The sequence below is a fragment of the Anoplophora glabripennis genome, unplaced genomic scaffold (genome assembly GCF_000390285.2).
Source record: "Anoplophora glabripennis isolate ALB-LARVAE unplaced genomic scaffold, Agla_2.0 scaffold468, whole genome shotgun sequence".
NCBI lineage: Eukaryota > Metazoa > Arthropoda > Insecta > Coleoptera > Cerambycidae > Anoplophora > Anoplophora glabripennis.
Window position 1 is genome coordinate 320,017 of NW_019416618.1, and position 23,696 is coordinate 343,712.

The 23,696-nt window shown below is 33.4% G+C and overlaps 1 protein-coding gene across 1 annotated transcript in view; it reads left to right on the forward strand.

Annotated features, from left to right (window-relative positions):
• The window catches only part of LOC108910215 (zinc finger protein 836), a 95,628-nt gene that overhangs the window by 47,425 nt on the left and 24,507 nt on the right, over positions 1-23,696 (forward strand). The window contains exons 3-4 of the mRNA XM_018714763.2: positions 4,564-5,461; positions 7,694-7,875. Coding sequence (XP_018570279.1) covers positions 4,564-5,461; positions 7,694-7,875 — 1,080 coding nt within the window. The remainder of the gene's footprint in view (positions 1-4,563; positions 5,462-7,693; positions 7,876-23,696) is intronic.

Here is a 23,696-nt window from a genome sequence, read left to right on the forward strand (position 1 = left end):
TAGTGAGCTGGTAGAATAATTTGACTTTTTAAAACTTTCGTCGATCGTAAATGCCGTTTTTTGTGAATTTTGACCAGTTTTTTTAATTTTCCCAAAAACTCAGACCCGTTGGGCCAAATCTTAAGGCAGATTCGGATTCAGCGGAAAAAATACATGGAAATAGATGGGTCTGAATACCAGATCCGATACTTTTTTTTTTGTGGGTCTGTGTTATCAAAGTACACCAATTAATCTTTCTCGTACTTTATTCCACAGTTTTTAACCGTGACGGTTCTAAATCTGCCTCTGTGTTTTTCCCACGCTGATAAGACTGCATTCAATCATGGAATTCTATGTAGTTGACGAGCTTACTCATTTTACCACCACACTTATTTAAACTTTCACAATTCTACGCAAAACAAAAAAAATATTTAACCAATTTAGCCCCATCAACCTAAAAATCCTAATCGTTTCTCGGGACCTCTCGTTTTCAGAACTCTCTGCGCCGGCGAATTCGGTCTCCTAAATGATTCCGAGGAACCGGAGGGGATGACGAACGGCGCCAATTACTCACAGTTACACTACAGGCGATATTAAATCCAAAAAAAAAAAAACAACCCCCCGCCGGCAAGAACCTGTATCTGTGCCGGGACCGAATGTGCAATGAGCCGTACCGTGTTTTGCCGAGTGTGAATTGTTGCGGTGCGGGGGGCACGACCAGCAATCCTGCCCTTTCAATTAATACGGCAGTGTCAGCCCTAGGGGCTCATCTCGTATTCAACCGCGATTATTGCTGTCATTTGTTATACGGCGATACGCTGTCAGCCACCGAAAATGCGCCCGTCGGTAGAGCACACGGAAAGTCCAGAAGAAATAACCGTTACAGGGAAATAGTGAAGTAATTCAAATAAGTAGGTATGCAAAAGATTCCATTTGTATCTAGTGCGCGAAATGCTACTTTGGTGATCGAGAATTGAATTTTTTAACGAGGCGAAGCCGAGTTAAAAAATTATTTGAGACCACCAAAGTAGTTCGCGCACGAGATGCAAACAATATTTTTTCTACAAATGTCAAAATCTATCTCTTAAAAATATTATAAATAATTAAAATGCCTAATTTATTATAGAAAATAGTGTTGAGCTGGCTTAAAATGTCTTTCCTAATCAAATTTTCACTGTTACTATGGAAACAAAGTGGTTGTTGTTGACAACAATAATAATTATTTTAAAGTGACGTTTGTGCTCGCGTCTTCAATTTTTAAGTGCCAGATATTATTTAAAATAATGGAAATTGCTAGTGACGATGAACTAAGTAGTACCCCACCTAATTTGGCAGATGCGGCCAATTGCATATCGGCAATTTAAGGAGTGGTGTGAAACAAATAAAGCAAGAAAAGCATCCGAAAATGTGCTGTTAACATATTTTGCAGAAAGATCCAAGAAGGTGAAGCCTTCCACATTATGGGCAGTATATTCTATGCTAAAATCAACATTTAATGCTAAGGAAAACGTAGATATTAAAAAATTTACTTCGCACCCTAGTGCGCGAAGTATTTCGCGCACGGTGTCATGGTAACGTAAGAATCCGAAAAAAAGTGTCACTTCGCATATTGTTTCAATGCGCAAACCTTGTCATTTTTTGACGTTTGTAGAAAAAAGTCATTTGTTACAAGAGTTGTGTGGAGACGATTATGATCGTAGAATCGAGTTCTGCGAAGATATTATGGATAAATTAAACGAAAATGTTAACTTTGTCACCCACATATTGTTTTCTGATGGCATTTTGTTAAACGAACACATAAACCGACACAACTGTAGGTATTGGTCAGACCAAAGTCCACATTGAATGGAGGAAATTCACACCCAACGACCACAGAAAGTAAATGTCTGGTGTGGCATTGTCGGCGGACACGTCATAGGACCCTATTTTATAAACGGAAATTTGACCTCTGAACGACATTTATTACTTTTGCAAGAACATATTATTCCAGAGCTTAGACGATCATTTCTAAACAATAACAATTTACCAGCAGAACAAATATGGTTTTAACATGATGGGGCTCCTCCATATTTTGGACGTGTGGTAGGGGCATATCTAGATGAAAGTTTTCCTAATAAATGGATTGGATGATGCAGAGGGACAATAATAATAATAATTTTATTTTCTCTAACACAAAATACAAATTTGTATAGGAATTGTCAAAATAATTGTATTACAAACTAAACCATACCTCAACCTAGACTCGACTAAACCGTTAAGTAGTTGTTCTTTAGTTAAAGCAAATTTTACATTCCGAATGAAATATGTCACAGAACTTAATTTAATATTCAATTGTTCACAATGTAATTTCCAATTTAGACCTTCGTCAATAGCAATTCCCAAAAACTTAATAGTATTATTACTAACCAAATTGTGCTTTCCAATTTTTAAATTCAATAAATTACAAATTTTTTGACGATTGTGAAATATTATATACTGAGTTTTCTCTACATTACAGTGTTGTTTGTTAGAAGCGTACCAGTTATTTAAGAGATCTAGCACCCTGTTGCATTTATATTCTACATCATTATTTGATTTAGCTGAAATAATAACAGATTGATTATCGGCATACATAGAAAGAAACGTTTCTGGTATTAATGTATCCAATTCGTTGGTGTATAAAATAAACAGTATTGGGCCCAGAACTAGACCTTGAGGAACTCCTATTTCAACTGCTTTACTCTCCGAGTTAAAAATTTTGTTTAAGCCACCCTACCCTGTTCATCACAATGATGAGTCAAGCCAACATATTGTCTCCTATCTTTCAAAAACGAGGTGATCCAATCTAAAGATACACCCTTATGCCATATGCATATAATTTTATCAATAATAATTTATTATGATCCACACAATCGAACGCTCTCGAACGTTCAATTAATTTTTCATAAAATGCAAGTATAGCTGTATTTGTCGACTTACTAAGGCAAAAATCGTGCTGACTAGCTGACTAGCTGTGTAACAATTGAATGACCAGCAGGCCCGGATCCAGAGACTGGTTTTGGGGGTGGCGCAAAGCACTTCTTTCAGAGGAGCTTGACACTAATGAATCCTTCTACTTGCATTAATATCGACTAACTGCCTGTTGTCGTTTGGAGAAATTGAAGATCTTTAAAAAATGTTGTGCTTTGGGGGTGGCGATCGCCACATCGCCACCCCCTCTGGATCCGGGCCTGATGACCAGCTAGGTGTCCCGACATGCCACCACTTGACTTTTCGCTGAGGGGTGACATAAAAAATGTAGTCTTCAAAAATAGGCCGCACAATATTGAAGAGATGTAGGAATAGATAAGGCATGAAATTTTCACTATTTCTCCCAACACCCTTTACTGTCAGGAATACAGGAATGGTGACCACTTTGAGCACTTTATAAAATAGAATTCCAAAGAAAATATTTGTTGTTAATAAAACTTGTTTTCTCTTTTTTTATTCTGGCATAACTATTGTTTTCATAAAATTTAAAATATCCAGGACATTTATTAAAAAATACATTTTTTCGTTTCATTCATTTTTATCGACCCTGAACTATTATGCTTTTTTATTTTCTGTAAAAAACTAATAATAAAATTAAATCATATCCATATCCTCCAGCTTGTGTTATTTCAAAATAAATACCCATAATTTGGGACCCTTTTTCTTTGATTTGAGAGTAGTAAAATACTTTCAAAGTTCGATATATTGGAAACGGTTAAGTTTAGGTACATGATGTACCATATGAATTTTGTTTAGAGTTTCGAGAAGAATTGAAATATGAGATAATATACAGGGTGTTCCATTAAAGAAAAAACAAATTTGTTTTGTCATGACTTTTATACTTAATTTTTTTTATTGTGATAGACTTAAAAAAACCTTGAAACGTTTGTGTCTTGTAATTTTTCGATAGTTATCTTACTTTAGGAAATAATCGACCGTTTCTATACATATCAGCGACAGCGATCTTGTATAAAAAATGTAATGCATTAAATTCATGTTGATAGAGAGTGTAAGATTATTGTCTACAACTTCTTCAATATTTTCAGTCAACCGTAGATGTGCTATTAGCTTTCTTAATAGTCATGGAAAATTGATAACGGAGGAAAATAAGTTTTTCTTTATTTTTAGGAACAGTGGAATTTTTATGTCGATAGTGATATTGTGAATAGACGTATCCATTCAGAAAAAATAGTTTTTGTAAGAGAAATTTTATCAATTTTTATATAAAAAAAACAAAATATTATACACGACAATAAAATATTTTGACGACTCATTAATTCACTTGCTCCATCATCCTTCATTGTTCATGCACTAAAGCAATAAATAACTATTTCTTATTCTCCTTTTCTCTTTTTATTTTAATCAGTAAGTACTATCATTTCCCGAAGTCCGGTACATTATTTTTTTCATACTTTAAATACACAAGGAAAGTATGAATTTGGCAGTGATGACATTTAAAATAAAAGTAATAGAAATAATCCTTTAAAACTTGTGCCAATTGTCTTGTTAGAAACTGCTAATCTTTAAATTTGATAAAATACACCATAGAAATAACTTATTTGTTGTTTGTTTCAGAACCCATCAAGTTCGGCGTCAGCAGGCTGGTGTCCAAATCCGACGACGAAGACGAGCAAGCGAACAACAACAACTCCAAATACTACCGCAAGGAAGAGGGTACATGTTACAGCGGCGACGAAAGGGCATCGCCGAGGTACAGCAGCGACAACAGGTGGGATAACCAGTCCCCCAGACCATCACCAAGCACCTCCCCGGAACTAGAGGTCGATTCTCCCCCTCACTCCAGAACGAACTCACCGTCCCCCAGGCCAAGTTCTGTCACGGAGATCCAAAAGAGCGAATCACCGAGCAAGAAATCAGAGGCGTTTTCGGTCAGCGCGTTGCTGCGACCCGACAACCCGAAGAAACAAGACAATCCCTGCTACCAGGAAACGATATCGGTTACGAGGTCGTATCTGTACCCACCGTTCGTGGATTTGGTCAAGGATGCACAAATCAAGTCGGCACAGGAGTACAACGCCCAGTTCCTACCGCGAAACTTCGTACATCCGGGTTTCTTCCCTTCGGGACTTTACCCACAGAAGGAAGGAGAAGAAAGAAGTTTTCTACCCACGCCCACATCCTTATATTTCAGTGCTATGGCCGCCGCGATGGCCAGCGGTCAATCCCAGCACGGACAGTACCCAGTGCCCCCTACCACGGAGGAGTTGTACAGGTTAAGGCACCACTTCATGAGCGGCGCTTCTGGAGTTCACCCCCACCACCACCATTTGCTGATGAGGCCTGGGATGATGCCCATTGGAGACGTTTATTCTTGCATCAAATGCGAGAAGATGTTTTCCACTCCTCACGGTCTTGAGGTGCATGCTAGGAGGTCGCATAACGGGAAAAGGCCCTTCGCCTGCGAATTGTGCAATAAGACTTTCGGTCACGAAATCAGCTTGAGCCAACATAGGTGAGTGGATTTTTTACATTAAGAAGTTGCTATGTTGAGGTGATTAAAAAACTTGATAATTGTACATACATATACAGTGTGTTTCATTTCAAATGAATACATAGCCATAACTTCCTTCACGTGGGAGACAGAGAAAAAATGTTTTTTCTAATCAAAATTATGAAAGTTTGAATTTAAAAATAACTGGATTTAAAATTTTTTTTATGGGAAACATTTTCTCATAATTTTAATATTTTACGTGCTTTACACTTACATTTAATAAAAAAAATATCCGCCATTTTGGAACTAAACTACTATTACTGAAATTGCATAGCTTGAAAATACTTATTAATATTCAAATTTTGTTACGAAAATATTACTCCATGGCCATCGCATCGCTGACATTATTTTATTCTTATCATTTTGTTTTTTCGATCTGGTGACGTCATAGCATGAACAAGACGTCACACTGTGGTACCAAATACTGCACAAAGATGGCCTTTAAACAATAACAGTCACATAAAAAAAAAGTCTGTACTTTTCATGCGACACAATTTTATCCGTAGTATTTTTGCCTCCTGATCACGAATCCGGTGTCAGAATTGAACTATCACACCACAGGAATTTCCTAACCTCAAAAAATACGTCAAAAATAGAAAAGAGTCACGAAAAAAGTGCTAGGAAAAATGCAAAAAATTATTTTCAGTTATATTCATATAATCAATTCTGACACCGGATTCGTAAACAGTAGGCAAAAATACTACGGATAACATATGTCGCATGAAAAGTACAGACAACTTTTTTTGTGTGTGGTTTTGATAATTAAAACATTTTTTCTTTATCTCCCTTGTGAAGGAAATTATGAGGCTGTATTCATTTGAAATGAAACACACCGCAGAAGAATGGTCAGATCCTCATATTTTTTTACGAACATTAATTTTGATGGTCCCAACTTGGATGTGAAGTTGTTTTGGAACGATTAGGTCATTTTATAGAAATAAGCAACATTATAGATTACTTATCAGAATATAAATTACAATTTTGACATTTTGAACATGAGTCTGAAATTGTCGTTAGGTGGTAGAATTAAAGTCAACTTAACCAGTCACTGTACTATACTATTTTTTAAAGCACTGTTTATGAATGTTTATGTTTATGAATCTTAGTGTCAGTGACCTCTGCCATTCACGTAGTTTAGGTAAACTATGTACCAATCCACCTGATGTGATATGACAAGCCGCTAGGCAGTCGACGTTAATTCAGTAAAACGAAAATGGTCAAATATGTCACCCCTTCAATTTGTTACATTTATTTTACTATTTAATTTATCGGTTTACGAGAAACTGATGTGGTAAGTAGGTAATTTCGCGATTTTCGGTGTAATGTACTAGCTTTTACTGGAATCGAGATGGAATTTGTATAGTGAAGTGTTGTGTTTTATTATATTTAAGAAGATAATGAAGTGTCTTGTGTAGTGTAAGTGTATAGCCTTATAAAGTTATTTATTCCAGTGTTTAGTTACCTTACGGCGTGTTTATGTGTCTTCATTGTTAAATGTAAGTGTTATTATAAAAAAAAAACACTTGTTATGAATCAAGGAAGATAATATTGACAATTGGGTATGCGTTTGTGGTTTGAGGGAACACTAGCTTATTCAGCGGAGGGGAACGAAAATTATAAAAAAAGTAGCTTAGAAAATTCAGATTTCACGACGCAGTTTGAGAAAACAAAATTGTAATATGTATTTTTGAAAGTCGAAATCTTAAGCACTCTTATAAACTACAATCGCAAATGATTCCACAAAATATGAACAATATTTAGCGAGTATAAAAAATGTAAGGTATAAATTTTAAAACCAGTTAATTGTAACCACAAATTCTTGAAACCATAAACCTGTTGGTTTAGGTTTTGTGAGATTTGATTTTATTGGTTAAAATTTTATGGGTCGGGGTTTTATGGGGTTAGTTTAATGAATTTAGGTTCATTAGGTTAGGTTTTTATGCCTACGGTTTATCGAGATCTGAGGCTGTGCCATTCGAGTATATAATTACCAAAAAATTAACTAACGATATGAAAATATCAAAAAATGTTTTTTATTCAATTTAAAATATCGAGAATTCAAGAAAAAAGTTGCATATTCGCTTTAAAAAATCGATATGTAGTGACTGAAAAACAAACGTTAAATAATTTCAAATCATATGATTCTTTCATTACAAATCAAAGCGTTTTCTACTTCCTACGTTTTATTTTCAGAGCTGTCCACAACGTAGAGAAAGTTTTTGAGTGCAAGCAGTGCGGTAAATCCTTCAAAAGATCGTCGACGTTATCGACACACCTCCTCATACATTCAGATACAAGGCCCTACCCATGCCAGTACTGTGGGAAGAGGTTTCACCAAAAATCGGATATGAAGAAACACACCTACATACATACTGGTAAGCGTTTTAGACTCTCAAGCTTATTGTCACCATTGTTTCGAATTTTACAGACAGATATAGAAGTTTGCGCTGACTTAGAATGAGCTGCGCGAGATTGAGAAAGAACGCATTCGGTTAGAAGGAATAAGATATATGCGCGGCGATTTGGGATAAGAGCGGTTGCCCTGCCGTGTCTAGTGCGCATGTTTGGAGGGAGCTGCTCAGACGCAAACTTATACCTATATATTTTCCACGTTCTTTGTATTCTCCACGTTAAATTTTAAAAATATGAAACGATAGTTATGATACCCAACGCTTTCAGTAGTACAAAAATAAGCAGTACAGAATATCTTCTCGATTTTTGAATCTATTCACCCGGCCATAATCCGTCTTATCCAATTCAGAGGCAATAAAGCCGGCAATCAGACTAATCGTCATGCTCCTGTAACTGAAGCACTTATAAAATCCTATTTAAGTCTCCCATTTCAATGATTTGTTACTCGATACCGGCAATATCTGATGGAGACTCGTCGTGGGTGACGCTCGCATAGGGGTGCTAATAAAATTAAGGCAGCAAATGGCCCCCGGTACCAACATCACGCCACATGCTAACGAAGTCCGCCACGCAATGCGTTTAGGCCGTCAGTTGTGCCCTTCAGATCGTGCGATAATTTTTTAATTGCGTTGTATTTTACGCGGAGCGCTTTCAAACAATCGTGGAAGAAAAAAAAACAGTAGAAAGCAACGTTAAGAGGTGCATGAACTTTCTTAAAGGTTCTCAAATATGTTGAAAAGGGATTTCCTAGAAAAAAAATATGAAAATTTGACAAGGAAGATAATACAGAAAAAGTAATCAGTTCGTATTCACTTCGTCGGCATAGGAATTGTAGAATAGATGACATACGGATGAGAAACAGGTTTTTTGTCGGTCGCACTAAATGACGTCACAATGTGTTCTTGATTACGTGACAATATTTGAATTTTTACGTAATTTTAAATATCTGTAGTAGCACTAAGAAAATTGTTCTGTAATCCATTCCTTTTTGTTCGTTTCTTTAATTTGTTATATACAGGGCGTTAATGAACTTATGTCAAATATATATACGGATTTGTGTTGAGTAAAATGTAATTTTAAAATCTGACTTATCTCAACATTGCAAGGAGCCATCGTTTGAGAACTGCTGATTTTCATAGAAGATGTTTGATGTACCCACCATTTGCTTGCACACAAGCCTCAGCGCGACGTATCCAATTCGCTCGCACGCGTTGCAACATTGCCACGTTCTCTCGAATCGTATTACAAACTTCGGCAATACGATGTCGCAGTTGGTCGATGTCACGAACTTCCGTAGAATACACAACACTTCACGTAGTTCCAAAACAGTTTTAAACACATTTTTAATTAGTTTTTTCTCTGTGACCTTGAACCTCGGATACAAGTTTGTGACATCAGATAACTCAATTTTTGCTCCTTTTTTTCCCTTTCCTTTCCTTTTTTAAATATGTTTTCTATGATTTTATCCAATTGTCACTTGATCAGAGTTTTCTTCTACTGATTATTATCGTTATTTTACTATTTAGTTTTGTTGTCTTACAAATACCGTAATTTTTATTGAAAGTCCTGTGGTATTAATAAACAAACGTAATTCCATTCTCAAAGTCTATTCGGTTTCAAGAATCGTTTGCATTTTTCATCCGCTATAAATGATAAGAACTGCACCGTGCAGGAAAATTTAAAATGCATTTTCCACCATCTCCGATAAAGTAAAGGGGGTTGTTTGGAGAATTTGTGTACCGGGCCATGAATAATGTAGGTCTTGTGTTAACTATCAAGCACTTTAGGGCTGTAAGTCTTGGTGGAAAGCAAAGCTGGTGCTAAAACAAAGTGGAATGGAGGCGGACGGGTAGGCTAGACGGTGTTTATGGCCGCACTGGACCCCTTACCCCGGCAGAACGGGATTCTGACGTACGGCTTTTCCGAAAATCAAGGAGCGCATTGGCGTATGGGACCTTACGAAACGGTGAATTTTTCAGTGGAGCAGTTAGGTATCGGATGGGGGCCAAGCGATCGCATATTTTATGTGAATTAATAAAAAAGTTTCTGTGTTTGGCAAAGTAGAAAGAGCATTTTGCGACTTTGGGCTTTGCCAAAAAAGAGAGAATTTTTAATTATTAGTGAATGAACAGTTTCTCATTAATTTCACAGTACATCTGAAATAATAAACTTACGCTACAAAATTAAAAAATGGAAACTTTCAAATTTTAATTTGGGCACAAGGCTGCCAAGGGAACTATGCCCCTAAAGTAGCTATCGATAAATTGTATAAAATAATACAAATAGCTTCTAATAACATAGTTTTTGTACCAAAAATTTTCCAAATTTAATTAGAAACAAACAGGTTAGTACGAAATATCGGTTTTCAACTATCAGTTTAAAAAAATTATCAATTAGTTAATTTTTCGCCATTTTCAATAAAAGTTGTACCTATTATTTTTTTATAATTTTTGTCTAAATAAAGGAAGATAGTTAAAAATTTAAACATATTTTGAATTTNTGTATACCAAATTTCATTCATTTATCACAACGCGATTGAGAGATATTGCAAAAACATGATTTCCATTCCTCCCTCTTCAATGGGTCCCTGTGCCCTTAGGAAGCATTTCCGGACCCATGTTCATATGAACTTTTTTACTTAGTTTGGATCATAGAATCGGCCTGTTCAGGGTTGGGAGCTAATTATGAGACACCCTGTATATTATTTTATTAAATATACCGAGGCATCTACGAATGCTCCAAAGTTGTGGATAACCAAAATATTGATATGCTCCGAAAATTGAAGCGGTAAGGTATCGTTTTTTTTTTAATGATAACTTCCTTAATTTTAAAGCTATCCAAAAACGATTTACCGGAAAATTTCGACAGCTGAAAGTACTGTAAAATTAAATATTTTTTTAACGCGTTATTTTTGAGGTTTTTGAGGTTAAAGGGTTTGACATGACCTTCGCCCTCTACTACAAACTTCTAGCAGTGACATCTTTGTTAATTTTTATCCCACACAAATAAAAAAACAAACAAAAAATCCTGTGAAAAAAAATCTAAACTTTTGTGCATTTGAATATTTTTCGTATCTTTTCTATTTTTAAAGTTATCTTTAATAATATGTTATTTTTTTTTTTGGAATTAAAAAAAAAATTTACAAGAAATATGCATTCTAAACCGCTTAAGCTTGTACAATATATATTGATAGCACATAAAATATGTAAATTCTAGAAGGATTATCTTTAATTTTAAGTCTTGAAAAAATTCATCAGTTTTTGTACTGATTTTTTTTCCGAAAATGCGAATTAACAGTTTTATTTTGATCATAACTCTGTTAATTTTTATGCTAATGACTTAAAGTCAAGTTCATTTTAAAGATTTTTTAAAGTACTTTAAAAAATGTTCTGAGCATTTTTCTTGAAAAATAGAATTTTTGTAAGTTATTTTACGTTAAATGCTACCAATTTAGTTTCTGAATGACATGAAATTACCTTCAACCTGCCGTATCTCAGCACCTATTGCACCTAAATAAATGAAAAAAAAAAAACTCAATGTTTTTCTTTTTCTATAAGCTTAATTTTCCTCGTGATGTTTATTTTTTCGTAGAATGTCTATTTTCCGAGTTATTCGAGAAAAACTAGTGAAAAACGTCTTTTTTGTACATTTTTAATCAACAATAACTCAGAAAATGACTTATCGAAAAATGTTCATAAGATACTTTTTGCTTAAAATTGATTGCTTTATCGATTCCTGGGGTTATTTCTAATATTTTATTTTTCACCCACAAGAAGAGGTGGCTTCCACCTCCTAGTGCATCGTATGCGCCATCTCATCGATCGCCACTTGCGACAGATTTTTTACTAAAAATCGCATTTTAACTGTCAACCACTCCTCGTATTCGTGTGATTTGCCACCGTGCAAATTGCTGTATTAAGTCGGAAGGGGACTATTTTGAATAAAATAAATCGGTTTTGACAAAAAAAACTTTTTGTTATTCTTATTTTTAAAAAGTTTTATTTACGCAACTTGCATTTTATCACATATTTGATTACTGCTCATGACATCCGAGGATTTAAACAAAATATTTTATCAAAAATAAGTTTTTCGCGAAAAATTGGCAATGCAAAAGTTTACAAGCCTGCAGAACCCTATCCGGGGACTAACTGTATATTTGATTTAAAAAAAAATTAATTTTAGATTAGCATTCTGGAAAATACGTAGGTACTATTATCATTAAAAAACTGGCCTTCGCTTATTTACATCCTGTATATTATTACCACAGACCACCTAGACTGGCCGTATCTAATTCCAATGCACGGGTACCAGTGAATGCAAAATCCGGGGAAGTGGAGTGTGGAAGGCAACCTGATCGCGCGCATCTTTAAGCAGATCCGGATTAAGTAATATTTTTATTACATATTAAACATTATATTGCATCTTATGACAAATATTCAATTTTAAGTTTGTANAGCCGAAACGTCGACTAACCAATAAACTGTTTTTTTTTTAAACTGACCCCATTCCCAAACAAATTACCTTCAATATAGAAAAATATTGTTCTATATTGTGGGTTACAATTTACGTTATTTTTATAAAGTTTCAACCCTTAAAAACCGCCCTTAATGATAAAAATATAAAATTAATAGTTTTTTTACCTTAAAATATTTTTATAGCGCATATATTATAGACAGAAATCTTTTCAATATTGCATCCTCCTTACGCATACTGTCGTCTAAGGATACCAGTTCAAGTAACAAGATTTAAGAGCGTTATCAACATCGGTGCCTTAGATTCGATGTCGTTGTTTTTAGTTTATGGTATTATAAATAATTTATTGCAATATTTCAACCTTTAAAAAACTACCCCTAATAACAAAATATTAAAAAAAAATAGTTTGAAATAATTTGATAGTACAAACAGGATAAATTAAATTCTTTTCTTTTTCCTTCTCTTTTCTTCGCTTTCAACTACAAACTTCTAGCAGTGACATCTTTGTTAATTTTTATCGCACACAAATAAAAAATCAAACAAAAAATTCTTTTCGTATCTTTTCTATTTTTAAAGTTATCTTTAATAATATGTTATTTTTTTTGGAATTAAAAAAAATATTTACAAAAAATATGCATTCTAAACCGTTTAAGCTTGTATAATATATTGTTAGCACATAAAAAATGTAAATTCTAGAAGGATTACCTTTAATTTTAAGTCTTGTGAAAATTTCATCAGTTTTATTTTGATCATAACTCTGTTAATTTTTATGTTAATGACTTAAAGTCAAGTTCATTTTAAAGATTTTTTAAAGTACTTTAAAAAATGTTCAGAGCATTTTTCTTGAAAAATTGAATTTTTTTAAGTTATTTTACGTTAAATGCTACCAATTTAGTTTCTGGATGACATGAAATTATCTTCAACCTGCCGTATCTCAGCACCTATTGCACCTACATAAATGGAAAAAAACTCAATCTTTTTCTTTATCTATAATTATTATCTATATTATTTTTCGTAGAATGTCTATTTTCCGAGTTATTCGAGAAAAACTATTGAAAAATGTCTTTTTTTGTGCACTTTAATCACCAATAACTCAGAAAATAATGACTTAACGAAAAATGTTCATAAGATACTTTTTGCTTAAAATTGATTGCTTTATCGATTTCTGGGGTTATTTCCAATATTTTATTTTTCACACACAAGAAGGGGTGGCTTCCACCCCCTGGTGCATCGATATAAACAAAATATGTTATCAAAAATAACGTTTTCGCGAAAAATTGGCAATGAAAGAGTTTACAAGCCTGCAGAACCCTATCCGGGAACTAACTGTATATTTGATTAAAACAAAATTATAATTTTAGATTAGCATTCTGGAAAATACGTACTATTATAATTAAAAAACTGGCCTTCACTTATTTACACCCCGTATATTATTACCAAGTTCCTATCCATAACAATATAGTGCGACAGCAGCGCCATCTATGGGGTTATCCATTCGCGATGCCTAAACCCAAAAGTAGCGTCAGACGTAACAAAAATTACATCCGACTTATATTTCGGAAATTTTCGCCTGGAGACGTATAAATTATATCCGAAACCCCGCTTCCCAGTATAGGTAACTGCTCGGTAGGCGGCATTTAAGGGAGGGCGCGTTATCTAAGCCGCAAGGCTGTTAACAGAGTGTAAAGTTATAGCCCTGTGCCTTGTCTAATTAGTAAATAATTCACTGGTAAGCCACGTCGGCAATTAATAACGGGCTTACAGCTAAGACGCTGCAACTCGGCGAGGGCTGAAAGGGTGAATACAATATTGCTTCGTGCTTAGTTACAATACTGATATTAAGACGCGCTTAATGAATGCCAATCTTAATTAATCTGCCCAAAAAGTTCTGCGCCCGGCTACGTGGCACTGAATTGGTGAATTTATGGCCGAGTATAAATTCGTAAATGCCCGCGATTTGTATGCCCGGGTCGTCTAACCTTTCGTAAATCTTAATTGGTTCTGCAATAGAAAAAAATACACTGAGAAAACAGATGCGTTTCGATGTGGCTCAATAAATTTGAATTTAGGCAACGAAATGTCAGTTATAAATGACTAAACAGAAATAAACTAAATAAAAATGTAAAATTAGAAACACATTATAAATATAATAAAAAAAATTGATCACTTGAGTAACTTTAAAGGAAAAATTTCTACAAGTGTATGTATTAAACTGCTGGTTTTAGAGATACAGAGTGTTGAAGTTTTTGAAAAGTAATACAATTGTCTAACCCAGGGGTTCTCAATCTTTTTTGCGTTGAGCCTCCTTGGATTATAAAAATATATTCCTGATCCCCTTATAATTTTCTTCATTGCTATATCTAAGTAGTAAAAAAATACATAATTTTCACGATATTTATTTCTCAATAATAAGCATAATCAAATAAATTAAAACTTTAGTGTTCATTCCTAAAAATAATTACGTATTTCTAATGAAATAATAAAATTGTGTTAATGCGATGTTTGTGCCTGCATGTTCTGAACCAGTTGGTCGATGTCAGCTTCAGTTTTTGCCAGGGCAATCGTCAACACGATTTCGCTGCTTAGTTTTGATTTGAAAAACCTGTTTCACATAAGTAAGTTGAGGAAACGACACAGTTATTCGCTAAGCATGGGAAGCAACTTTTGGATTAAGGAGAAAACGTTTTATCCAAACCTTCTCCAATGTCGAGGTGGAAGTCGTCTTCGTGATGGAATCGTCCTTCATTTTTAGAAATTCTTCCTGGATATCTTCTGGTATTTGTGAGACATCGACCACAAGTGGATCTCTAGTCATGTGCCGTATTGGTAATTCTGACTTAATGTCGCTGAGCTGCTGTATCAGTTTTTACGTCTTCGTCCAGTTTTTGATTTTTAATTATTTCGTGTAGTTGAGAAAATCATAATGCATTTTCAGCAATTACCTTTTTAGACCAAAGTTGTAACTTTGATATAAAATCCTGAAGCTTCAAATTTAGTTGATTTAATGCTTCAAATATATCACTCAAATAGGCCAATCTCCACTGAAATTGTTTATCGTTGAACAATTCATTTTTTTTCTCTGAAATCAAGAAAGAGGATTATTTTCAAGTCATAAACTCGTGCCAACATGATGCTTTTAGACAACCAGCGTACTTCTGTATGGAAAAGAAGAACTCTGTAATCACTAGGAACCCTAGACCTTTGACGCTTCTGAATATTTTGAAAATTCGGACCCCCAGCTTTCAAAGAAATGTTTAAAAATTACTTCAAAACCACCTCATTTATTTTCGTATACAGCGTGAGGAAGTGAAAATAGTGACATTTTGCAATAAAAACTTCTTTTCGAAACCTCACAGTTTTTAAAATATAGTAGGTATGTTCGTTAAAATTTAAGAAAAAATATGTTGTTTTTTTTTTAATTATTTATATCGTAAAATGTTTATATCTAATCAAATGAAGATAGGCAAACAAAATTCACATTAAATTAAAAAAATAATAAGTTTCAGTTATAACCACAGGCTAACTATATTTTTCTCAAAAATTGTTGCAGACCACGAGAAAAAAAATAGTTTGTTGTCATCTTGAATAGTAAATTTTATTTTGAATGAAAGTAATCTTAACAGCAGTTTAAAGAGGACATACTCAATTAAATTTAAAATTGTATAGGTGTTTCATTAACGTATCAAAAATTAAAGTGTTTTCCTAGCCCAAACTTAAGAATATTGCTTTATATAAACAGTCGCTCTTGAAGTTTTTAAATGTTTAGAAAAAGTTATCGACAGATTCATCAGAATAAAAAAATATTTAAGATAATAAGCGCATACATATGTGTCAGAAAATGTGTTTGTGATACGAGAGTTATTTTAAAAACATTTTATAAAATAATTTATTTAAATTCTACATTTATCAAAACGGCAAAAGCAACCCAAAAATGTCAAGAGAATATGATCATAGTATACCTACGTATTATAGCTTTTAAGGAAAATGAACTAACAAAGCTCATACATACCCCACTGGTTTGAGTTGGGTCTTAATTTTTATACGTTTAATGTCATTTTATTCATATATTATGTATTCAAAATAGCAAAATTATATTATTTTTGCTACCTCTATGAACTATTGAATTCTCGTGGTTAAAATTCGGGACACTCTATATATTGTTTTTCATATTATAAAATGAATCAAATTAATATTGACTACTTAACATAATTTATTTTGTTTATTTATTATTTTTTTGAGAGTAAAAAAAATCGTAATTGGTTCAGGAGATTTAAATATTGCACTTTTAGTAAGATTTCTAAGTTTTCCGTTTTAGCAATAAGAATATAAACATATAGAAATAAGTTTCAGAAAACTCTCTGTCTTCATTATCAAAACTTTTGTTCTCAAATTGACTTTGAAGTAATTTATTTTATCTGCAAAATATGGTATAATACGTTATAGTGATTTATAGTGTCATGAAAAATTATCAACTTCAACTTCAAATTCAGTTGTAGCGGAAATATCCAATCAAATAAAAAAAGTAATCGAAATCTATATCAATTAAGTACGTTTGTTATGCCATGTCAACAATATTACAATACTAGTATTAACTATCGTTAATTTTAATGACTTATTTAATTTTAAATACCTACCATGATGATGAAATCGTAAGATATAAAATAGCGTAGCTTATAAAACCAATACTTGGAATTGTTAAGTATAGAGAAAAACCAGAAGATCTGGCACCATCGAGCTCCTTCAAAACAGGCTATGACTCACCAACAACAGCACATTAAAGTCCGAATGCATTGCAATATTTTGCGATAATACGAGATTTCCAAAGATTTTTGTGGAAGTGGAATGAATTATAGACATTTACATGTAGTGAAAAAAAACTTTAAAGCTTGACACTTGCTAACACAGTGACACACGACGCAAATCTTTCCTTACCCATCAAAAACCACCGATCAAATCCCTCCTTCGCGTACCCGACCTTATTTCGCGTCTGTCTGTCGTGGTTCCAGTTCGTTGGCCGTAAACATACACTCGGGATAGCGTGGAGGAGCCTCTCCAGCCCATTAGAGGCACGCTCCCGAACAAAAGAGCATCGGGCGACAGCCGTGGGGCCCGTCGTGGTGTCGGGTTACCGGTGGCGTCGCCCCCCGATATTAGCTGGCTGGATTAGGAAAGCCAATAATGATAATTGTATTAGTGTTGAATTGTAATGCGGTCGTGGATGATTCTCACGCTGTGCTCGTCGGGTTCAGATGGAGATAGGTCGGAAATTGTATACAGGGTGTTGACTTGAGAATAGTCGCATGAAAATCGAAGTGAAAAGATAGCTAAATTACAAAAAATGGTGCACAATGACAAACGTTCTTGAATGGCTCGACGGTTAGTGATAACGATTTTCATAGCACCAGTCGACTCAAGATATTAATTTATGTAATAAAGTTTTAAGAAAAATTTGAACAAAAAAAAATAGTAAGAACGCTTAATTTTGTACCACAGGATATTAGATATCTACAGTTACAGTTTTTTTAGTTAAATTAAATAATAATAATATAAAATAATTAAACAGTTTTTAAAAAATAATTATCAAAAATAAAATCTAAAAATGAGATGTTTAAATAATTACCTAATATAAAAACACATCGTACTACAATTGCGTAAATTTTAAATATATATTTATTTCGCGAAATACCATTGAAATATCTTAATAATGAAATAAATTAAACAAAAAAATGTCTTTAAAAGCTCGTGAATTTAAAAAAAACTGCTTTGGTTAATAGCTTTGCTTTTTTTTCATAGGAAACCTTGGGTTTAAAGTTTATTATTATTATTATTTTTTTTTTTGTTCACCCAAATAATAGGCAACCTTATAATACACACTATCATGCAGAATTTCTCAGTATTTTTACTAGATCGATTTTCGATCTTGCGTAAGTGCCAAAAAAATTTCGTTTTTATCATGACCTTAAATATTGCGATATTCGGGTAATATTAAAAATATTTAAGAAGTTTCAAACCCCAAGTGACAAACTAAAAGAGTTATAGAATTTATATTTTTAAATTTATAGAACAATATTGATAGTAATTAACAAATTAAAATTATATCAATGTTACTGAGCATGCGCATTAAGGATAATTTCATGTAAGCGAAGTAGCCTCGCAACAGGATACCATTCAAGAAAAGTTTGTTTAAGGTTAAGAGTACGTCTACAATAAACTACTTGAAGAAAAAAACACTCGATAAACAGGCTGACGCAGCAGAGCATCAAGAAAAACAATAAAAAATACTTGGTAGAACTATAAAATGCCAAGATTACACAAAATAAGAGAAAATACGCTGACAAATGAACAAGATCTCACCTGCGTATGAGGCTATTTTTCCGGAGCATGCGCATTAGGTGTAATACGGATCCTTGTAAAAATAAGATAATTTGAAACAGTTCATTTCTATAATATACGAGTATATGTAAACAGTAAACAAGGGTCAGATTCGATGTGTACAATTTCAACTACGACAATTTCTTGCGCGTTGCCTAAATATGTTATGTCACACTAAAAGAGTCTATTGTAATAGGCCCCATACACGATCAAACAATTTGCAAAACAGAGGGCGTTGTGCATACATTTTGAACATGTATGTCTTGATTGGAGCTGTTGCGCAACCGTTTGAGTAAATTCGAGCTTGTTTGAAATTATTTGTGCAACGCGTGACACTCAAACAGGTTTGAGCGTGTATGTGGATGTTTGAAGGTGTTGTACAACATTATGTTGTACAACAAATGTTTGCGCTAATTGTTTGATCGTGTATGGGGCCTGTAACCTGCACTAGATACACAATTAATTTACAGTGAAAAATATATAAAAAAACTGGTCACATATTTATGCCAATGTGTATGAATCAATGCAGAACATTGTCCGACGGAATTTTATGCGGAGGAAGGGGCGGCCTATCAATAACTTATAAGATAGAATACTCGGGTTGACGTCAATGTGATAATAAGGAATTTATGTTGATCCGGAGGTCACTTTGTTGTTTTATAAGAGATTTATAGTGCAAATTAAAGGCTTTAATGGCAACAAATTTATCCGGGCGTCGCGTTTAATTATCATCCGCGTTCATTTTTTATGACGGCGACGTCAGGCGAGTGTTCACGTAGTCCCCATCAAAATAATAAATAAGCCTTAAGCCCCGCGTCAAATAATAATTATCCCAAAGCCGGGCATTCTTTTCTTGTTACCAAATCAATTAGCGTCGCTGTGTTCCTTATAATTAGACTTTTTTCGCAATTAAGAAAAAGTCCATTTTTAAAATTGCTGGCGCTGCTCGAAGGGTAATTTTGATTGTGTCTTGAAAACAGTTTTTTTTCGCCGTAAATGAGGGAGAGAGGATTCGCCCGGAATTCGGCTTTTTTAATTGCGAAAGCCCTGCATGCGGAGTGTCACTCCGTCGCCCCCGGTCCCCGGCCAATTACGAGGGGCGCCAGTCGCACTTTCATTTGTTTCTGAGTCTCGACGGATTTTTATATCGCTAATTACTTTCCCGGCACGTAGGCGAGGCTTAAGTGGAAAAAGGTTTTTCGGTTCTGGCTGCTCTGAGGCCGTTTCGATGCTGCTCCCGCTTCGACGAATTGAAAATCTGTTTTCAGCGAAATAATTCCGCTCTAATTTAAGAGATAAGTCCTTCCGACTTCGCCCTTGATATTTCATTTTACAAAATGGTTATCAAGGAATATACTTCCATTTTTCTCTTTATTTATAGACCAGGCGAAAACCTCGCATTCGTGGGAGAAATTTTCCGACTCGATTCTTTTGCATATTCAGATTCGTGAGATGTTCCTTAACATGAATCAAGATGATGCCGGCCGGAAATCTGGTGCCCATTTGTTTAAACAAACTTTTTTTGAGCAAATTGTAAACATTGTTTTTTTCACTCCAGAAATTTTTTTTTGATTTTTTGGCACATTGTAAACAAAAAAGCCCCTATTAGACTAGGCGGTATCTGATTTGGTTTGGGCGAATCGTATATCCACGGAGATTTTTGGCTTTTTGGCTTTCAAATATCACTAGAAATGAAAATTTTTCTATGCGCATAAAAAAAACGTGGGCTTAACTTTTGGCGGCACAATATGTTAAAAAAATTCGAAAAATGTCATATTTTTCTTCCTATTTAATTATGTATCTTTTCAAGAGTTGATTTTAGGCGAAAATGGAAGAGGAAAAAAATGTTTGTAATTAAATTTTTTACAAAACATGACTAGTTACAAATCGAATGAATCATGATTATTATGGTAAAAATCGAAAAAATCGCAAAAATGGGGTTAAAAAACAATACTTTTTAGGGAATTTTTTTGGGGTATTTAAATTGGGTATAGGACCTTTATACTTGGCTCAAGAAAACTTCATGTTATGTAGAATCATCACACCAAATTTCATCAAAATCGGTTCGATAGATTTTGCATAATAATTTTGCAATCCAGATTTTAAAAAAAAATTGCAAATTTTCAAAATTTTGCACAGCAAAAACCAAGGCCCTTAGATACTTGAAAATTTAATCACATATAGAAGGGCTCTCAAACTTTCAAACTTTTTTTGAAAAATCCGAATCCGTCGAATTAGGAAAGCTCTGGCGCTTGTTTAAACATTGGTCGAATTTTTGTACTTATAAACAATTAGAATTTTGTGAATATTCAATCAAATCAAAGTTTTTAAATATTAAAATTTTAAACTTTTTTTTATTAAAGTAGCATGCGCTCCCTAAGTAGCGGCCCAGGTTTATGTATATGTACATATATGGTGAAAGGGAAAAGAGATATTTTTTTTTTCTAAACTGGAAACACCTTGTAGGATGCGTCAGCTAAGATGGCGGATTTCTACTTAAATAAAACTGTAATATCATCTTTCCTAAACAATTTGTTTTTTGATTCACGTCGTTATCTCTGTTATTGATTGACGGCCTTGAAAACATAAAAAATATGGAATGAGATTGACTCATCATGAAAAGATTAACTGCTTTTCAGTTATCGATCTGAAGTCCATATTAGAAGTATTGATTGATTTCCTTTGTTTTTATTATTGAGTTTGTTATTTCTTCTCGTTACTGATTTTTTTATTATTGTTACTGTTATGTCTATGTTTTTAAATTTTTACAATAAATTAATAATACCTAAATTTTCAATAATGAAAATCGTTGAAACCGTAATCAAGACTTACATACTACATAAAAAGAGGTCAATAGTTACGACCGCAAATACCGTGTCGTTAACTTTTAAGTCACTTGTTTTTTAGAAGAATTGCTTGTTCAGTTTTAAGTAATCATCAGTTTTACTGTGGTTTTCAATATCGAAATATGTAATTTTATTGTGATAATTATCAATAAACGGATGTTTGATTGAAGTTGTTTATTTTTCTAGATTTTTACTTTTAACCGTGTAGAAAACACGGTTTTATGAAAGGACAGTATACCTTCGCTGTGTGTATAAAGTAAAAATAAATAAATGGTCACTGTGGACAAGTTTGTAAGCACCCTGTATATGTGAACTAATTAATTCAAATTAAAACTTTCTCAAATAAAACTGACTAATCTGAAATACAACTGTTATTTCTGAAATAATCATAGAAAAATTTATAGATAGAATATCTGTTTATGATTCAAATATTTATCGCATGAAAAACTCGTCTCGGGATATTCAATCTGAATTTAATTGGTGGGCGATCCGGCCCAGCGCGTGCACGGGCAATATTAACAGCGATATTGAAGCTCGGTCCGGAATTCCAATTTGCCTCCGAAATCCGGCGGAGACTCTCTTAATGATGGCTTTTGATTTATCGTCGCAATTCAACGAGTTCTTTATTGCAGTCGGCGCTAATGCCGCTGAACGATTTAATTGTTTGTTGGGAGACGCGTGGGCGATGGAAATTTTTCAGGATGAAATATCGGATGCGATGGGTGCGAGGGATTACGTTTTTTTCTAAACTGGAAACACCTTGTAGGATGCGTCAGCTAAGATGGCGGATTTCTACTTAAATAAAACTGTAATATCATCTTTCCTAAACAATTTGTTTTTTGATTCACGTCGTTATCTCTGTTATTGATTGACGGCCTTGAAAACATAAAAAATATGGAATGAGATTGACTCATCATGAAAAGATTAACTGCTTTTCAGTTATCGATCTGAAGTCCTTATTAGAAGTATTGATTGATTTCCTTTGTTTTTATTATTGAGTTTGTTATTTCTTCTCGTTACTGATTTTTTTATTATTGTTACTGTTATGTCTATGTTTTTAAATTTTTACAATAAATTAATAATACCTAAATTTTCAATAATGAAAATCGTTGAANATTTTTTAAATTCTGACTTTAAACTAGGAATTCTGACTGAACAAAATAATAATAAAAAAGTAATTTCTTATTACTATTTCTCAAATTAAATATATGAGATAAATGCATACACCAACCGTCTATTATGGCTAGTAATGATAGTAGTAGTAGTGGATTAGAACATGCACCACAAAAGAAGAAACAATGTGAAGAACATAAAAAATTTCAAAATACGTGGTTGGATGACCCTGTTCTATATTTATTTGTAGAAAGATGTACTAATAATACAAATGTTAAGTAATGGTTGATTATTTTTTCCAATCACATTTAACAGAACATCAATTTCAGGTGTAAAAGTATGCAATAAAATAATAGCTGTTGGAAAAAATTAATTATTAAAAGCAGAAGGGAAATTTCACCTTAAAAACATGAAAGCTGTAAATCAGCAGAAGCCAATTAATATCTTCTTCAAAACTGATACAGAAGTTTCTCATGAAGAAAAAGTGATATTGTCGAAATTAAACTTGCATGTTTCTTTGCAGATCATAATGTAGCAGTTCAAGTAGTGGGTCATTTAATACCATTATTAAGGAACATTATTGATAACTCAAAAATAATAAATGATATTAAATAAAAAGAACTAAGTGTACTTAAATAATAAAAATATATTAGGTAGAATTGAAACTGAAGAGACAGTAAAGGAATTGCAAGAAACAAAATTCTCCATTTTAGTGGACGAAAGTACTGATATAGCTGAGCACAAATATCTTTTCCATATTTCCTTTCTTTATAATTTTTTCCTGTAATTTATGTTTTTTTAGAAAATTGACGGCTAAATTAGAAATATTCACGAAATGACTAATGTTAAGCATGACTTTTACAATTCGATATATCCAGGAGAACCCTTTCAAGTTTCATCTCGATCTAGCTAACCGTTTCTTTGTTTCAAACAGTCAAACTTTTAAAAAAATTAAAGTGTCACGTTTTTTGAGCTTAAAC